The following is a 5293-nucleotide window of genomic DNA, read 5'->3' on the forward strand; positions in this document are numbered from 1 at the left end:
ATGTGCATCAAACGGTTGTGGAGAATGAAAACAAAAAAGCAAACTCTATCAAGAAAAAACCGCTACATTTGGGAACTTCAACGACCCTCTTGAACTTTCAAACTATGAAATTTTCTTCATGATTTTGGTCAAAAGAATAATCTAAAACCATAAAAAGACCAAACATAATTAAGAGAAAACACTGAAAAAGCAAGAACAGGAGAAGAGACAAAAGGTAAACTTGCTCCTTAAGAATCCACTTCTTGCTCTTTATGTTTTTCTTTCAGTTAATTTTTATTCTTCAATTTCCCAACTATCTTCATGGCCACACTTGGTTCTTGGAATTTTGTTTTTTCTTCATGATAGTTGAGAGTTGTTGGAAATCATATTTGTCTATTGGTTTGATGATTATTGGTATTTACGTTTGGTTTGTTGGCCTTGTTTGTTTTTATCTTATTATTAATTCATTCATGTATATATAGTTGGTTGGAATATTCTAGCCTCTTGTTCTTGTTGAAATTGCAAAACTTAGTATATATACTAGAATCAACATATATGTTTAGAATCCTCGCAATATTTCATATTTTGAGGATGTTGATTTAATGCAGAAGAATGGAGTATCAATCTTTTGGAAGGTGCCAAAAACCAAAAGGGTCAAACATAAAACAGGTATTGAAGTTGATGTTAGTTTTGGTGTTTTCTGGTTGGTTGCTGTATCAGATCAAGCAGACAGAAACAAAGAATTATGGTGGTCAAACCAAGCTTGTTGCAGGATGTGGTGGAGTTAAATTGTTGGGACGGAAAGGGATGTCGACGCGATTGGATGAAAGATCTCTTCCTGAATCAAGAAAGGTTGATTCTGTAGGAGAAGCTAGGGGAATGGATCATGTATCTGATGGAGCCGTAGATGCTGGCGTAATAATGGAGGAAATAGATGAGGTTCAAAGTTATCGTGATGAAAATGGTGTTCCACCCGACAGTAATGAAGACACCGAAATTAAAGAGGTGAAAAACGAGATGCATGAAAATGTTGCAGTGACTGCTGCAAATGCTGGTGTAATAATGGAGGAAATAGATGTAGTCCAAAGCTATCATGATGAAAATGGTGTTCCACCCGACAGCAATGAAGGCACCGAAATTAAAGAGGATGAAAACGAGATGTATGAAAATGTGGTGGCGAGTACTGCTAATGTTGGTGTAATAATGGAGGAAATAGATGAAGCCCAAAGCTTTCATGATGAAAATGGTGTTCCGCCCGAGAGTAATGAAGAAAACATTTCAACTTTTAGCGAGGTAAATTGGCTTAAAAAGATCAATATTCGTGATGTCACAAATGGAGAAGATAATGATGTCGAAATGAAATTGGAAGGATCGATGAACGCTACTCAAGACAGCGAAGAAATAAATATGGGAACTACTACTTATGTTGATACTTCAGGTTCACAATCAAGAAATATTTGGAGATAGCTTGGTTTAAAGAGATTGTAAATATGTTTATCATCGTTGTAAACAAAAGGTTATAGATGCCAGAAAAAGTTGTAAGAAGGTGTAAGTCCTAGGATCAGAGGATGTATTTTTTCTATAAATCATGAACATATATGATGTAATCTTCCTCTCAGAATTTTAAGGTACAGTACAGATTCTTTTTCTCTAAGAACACTAGCTGTAAACAAAGGATGCATATTTCAATACATGCATAAACTACAGATACAATTGATTGTAAAATTTATGCTAAAATAACTAATGTTGAATCTTCAATCTGATTTTGTTGTGATGCTATAGGCAGGAACCTTGGCAAAACTTTCTTCTTTCATGAAGAATCTTATTCTCTCGACTTCCTTCCATAAGCCTTTATTGGCATAGATATTCGACAAAACGACGTACACACCTTCATTCGAAGGTTCCAATGCTATCAAATGCTCGGCTACCCACTCTGCCATATCCACATTCCCATATTTCTCACAAGCACCCATCAAACACCCCCATACTACCGAATTTGGCTTCATAGGCATCTCTTCCACCATTCTCCTGGCATCGTCGAACAATCCCGCCCGACCTAGTAAATCTACCATACATCCAAAATGTTGCAGTTGGGGTGTTATGCCATAAACATTCTTCATCATATCAAAGTAAAATCTTCCTTCTTGAACAGTCCCTCCGTGCACACAAGCACTAAGCACTCCAATAAAAGTGACATAATTAGGCTTCACACCCGACTCCCTCATACAATGAAAGCAATCAAGCGCCTCCTTTACATGTCCATGCATTGCATAACCCACAATCATCGATGTCCACGACGACACATTCCATCCCTCCATCTCTGCAAAAACTTTATAAGCCAAGTCCATCCGCCCACACTTTCCATACATATCAATCATCGAATTCAGCATTAAAACATCAGTCTTCTCATTAGCTTTAGCTTGAAAAACAAATTTATGCAATTGCAGTGCCAGGTACAAATCGCCAATACTTCCACAAGCCGATGTAACACTAACCATAGTAATTCCATCCGGTTCAAATCCATTTTTCCTCATATTAAGAAACACGTGGATAGCATCCATGGCAAGTCCACCTTGTGATAACCCACCAATTATCCCATTCCAAGAACCAAGCTTTGGGTCAGGATTTTCATCAAACACCTTACGCGCACTATCAAAATCACCAGCTTTACAATACAAATTTATAAACCCAGTTTCACAATACTCATTGGATTGAAGCCCAAGCTTTATACCATTCGAATGAACCTGTTTACCAAGCTCAATTGCAAAGGATTGGCACACTGCCTTAAGAACAATCGGAAGAGTATATCGGTCGGGTAAAACCCCGGCCCGCGACATCGAAACATAGATACGAAGCGCGTTTTGAGGTGATTCTAGCCTAGTGTAAGACCTGATGATGTTGTTCCAATTGAAAGAAGCGGGATTGGATTCCAAAAAGCGCGTTTGGAGAATGTGGGCGTATATTTGGTTCAATTGTTGTATATGAGTGGTTTTAGACAAGAGCGTAGCAATGAATGTAACTGGGTCGTTGCCGTTGGTAATAGGTGGTTGGGTGGCGGTGGCGGTGGCGGTGGCGGTGGCGGAAGCGTTTGCGGCGGAGAAACAACGACGGCATGTGAAGGACAACAATCGGGACATGAGCTACCGTTGGTTGCTTGAACCATGATCGCACTGCCAGTGGCATGACATGACGTGACAATGAGAATGTAAGTTTCAATGGGCTTCCTATCTAATGGGCCGGTGAAATTCTTTGTAAAACTTTTCTTTTCTCACCCTTAAACTTCTCAAAAAATAATAATAACTGAAATTGACTAAAATACTTTTCAAACTTTAAAATTCATAATTGTACTTTGTAGAGTTATCTCAGGTGTTTACGGTATTTGGAAGATACGTAGAACTAGTTTACACTGAGTAGTGAGAAGTTATGTATGTGTTTTTAGAATAATTAGAGAGAATTCTCCTTAGTTCCAAGGTTGGGGTATTCATAAGAGCTTTTGTGGGTGGATAAAAGAGGAAGTGAAGTTCATTTCCTTCGCCTTTCACCTCAATTTGCTCAGTGAGGGGTGATTCCTTCCCCATTAATAGGGAGGAGGATTTTGCCACTTCATTTTGCTGCCTTTTAGATTAGTGTGTGTGCGTCATGTGTTTAACCCATTGAATTGAGAACGAGACGTGAATTGGACCAGACATCTCAACCTAAGCCCCAACAAGGCGTCTTAGCTCTTCTTTGGGTGACCTAGAGCCCATGTTTAAGTAGTTTGTCATAATGTGTTGGTCAATCGTCTAGTGTTTAAGCAGTTAGTTTATATTGCACAATCACAGATCCTCATTCTTAGGGCATAGTAAAATCATACAAGTACAAGTCCTTCAAGTACGAGACCTTGGAAAATATGAAGTGATTTAAGTCGAGTATTTTATGGCCTTCAAGTTTCCATGCTTAGGATGACCGCAGAGGATAATCCCTCGAGCATAACTTGTGGCAAGACTTTAGAGTCAAGTTCTTCATGCGAGACTTTTGATTCGAGTATCTCAAGAGAGACTTTTGAGTCGAGTCTCTCTTATCATACTTTTGTGTCGAGTCCCTAAAGCGAGACAATTTGTAAAGGTAAGTTTAACCAACTCTTAGGCCCTTACTTTTGTAGTATTTGTTTTGTCGTTCCTCTAGAGGGGTTCGGTAACATCACCCTTCAGAGCTTTATTAATGAGAACATTTAAACCTTGTGGCAGTTTGTCTTCTTTGATTCAAATTTCTTTATTTGTAATCTTAATTAGTTTTGAGGCATATTCCTTTATGTCACCCTGATTGAGTACATATCCCTCGTGGGCTAGCCTTGCGTGGGGTGAGTCCCTCAAACATTACTCATGGCCGAGCTGTGTCTACTTTCGTGAGGATTCCAATACTAAGTTAAATGATAAGATGACAAGGATCCTTCAGTGAAGGTCTAACATATAATCACCCAATAGAGCGACAAGGATCCTTTAATAAAGGTCCGCCATATAACTACCACGTAAGGCGACAAAGATCCTTCAATAAAAGTACAACATATAATTGTCTCGTAGGATGGTAAGGATCCTTAAATGAAAGTCCGACATACAACTATCTCACAGGACGGCAAAGATCCTCCAATAAAAGTCTAACATATAATTACACTGTATGGCGACAAATATCCTTCTTTGAAGTTCCTACAATACAATGTGTGATATGCCAGGCCACATTCGTTTCTTATAAGGCATTTTGAAAGTTGCATTTTTATTCTTCTTAAATGATTCCAAAAACTCACAAAGTGATGGATCCAAGAACAATAATAGGGAGTTGACTCGGTGGCCAGTTAACTTAGTGAAACTAATTTAATGTGTAAGACAAACTCCACCAACATTTTACAAGAAAATTTCTCCATTTTCCTCTTAAAAAATGGCTCTACCACAACTTTTGACACAATTGAGATCAAGAAAAACTTATGCGTCGTTATTGAAGGCGATTTGGGATGGGGACCATCGTAGAAGACAGTGATATGATATAGAAGGCGGTGGAGCTGGTTTTGACATGAAAGGGCGAAACACCGACACTATCCTCCTTATTCTCTCCATGAAGACGACATCACGTAGGTTGAGCTGGAGACTCATGTCAGTTTTACCGAGCCACACGATTGACGCAAATTGTACTTACTAAAAAAGTACAATAATGTAGACATGCGTTTGTATGGCTATTTCATGTGTTTAGGGTATTTGGACAATACGTAGGGCTAGCTCACCTAGATGGGTGAAAATATTTGTATGTGTGTTTCTAGGATAATTCGAGAGAGCCCTCGTAATTT

At 38.7% G+C, this 5293-nt stretch overlaps 2 protein-coding genes across 2 annotated transcripts; one reads left to right on the forward strand and one right to left on the reverse strand.

Moving 5' to 3' along the window:
* On the forward strand, positions 1 to 1600 carry LOC131603836 (uncharacterized). Its single transcript, XM_058876270.1, has 2 exons — positions 1 to 214; positions 588 to 1600. The coding sequence occupies exon 2, from the start codon at positions 592 to 594 to the stop codon at positions 1444 to 1446; it is 855 nt and encodes a 284-aa protein (XP_058732253.1). The 5' UTR covers positions 1 to 214; positions 588 to 591; the 3' UTR covers positions 1447 to 1600.
* Positions 1529 to 3193, reverse strand: LOC131603835 (pentatricopeptide repeat-containing protein At1g77170, mitochondrial). Its single transcript, XM_058876269.1, has one exon. It carries the CDS (start codon positions 3114 to 3116, stop codon positions 1734 to 1736), a length of 1383 nt encoding a protein of 460 aa, XP_058732252.1. The 5' UTR covers positions 3117 to 3193; the 3' UTR covers positions 1529 to 1733.
* Between the last annotated feature and the right edge of the window lie 2100 nt (positions 3194 to 5293).

The sequence above is a fragment of the Vicia villosa genome, linkage group LG5 (assembly GCF_029867415.1).
Source record: "Vicia villosa cultivar HV-30 ecotype Madison, WI linkage group LG5, Vvil1.0, whole genome shotgun sequence".
Lineage (NCBI taxonomy): Eukaryota > Viridiplantae > Streptophyta > Magnoliopsida > Fabales > Fabaceae > Vicia > Vicia villosa.

Bases quoted from the DNA above. Each gene is read 5' to 3' on its own strand.
- LOC131603836 (XM_058876270.1), top strand. From the start codon at position 592: ATGGAGTATCAATCTTTTGGAAGGTGCCAAAAACCAAAAGGGTCAAAC.
- LOC131603835 (XM_058876269.1), bottom strand. From the start codon at position 3,116: ATGTCCCGATTGTTGTCCTTCACATGCCGTCGTTGTTTCTCCGCCGCA.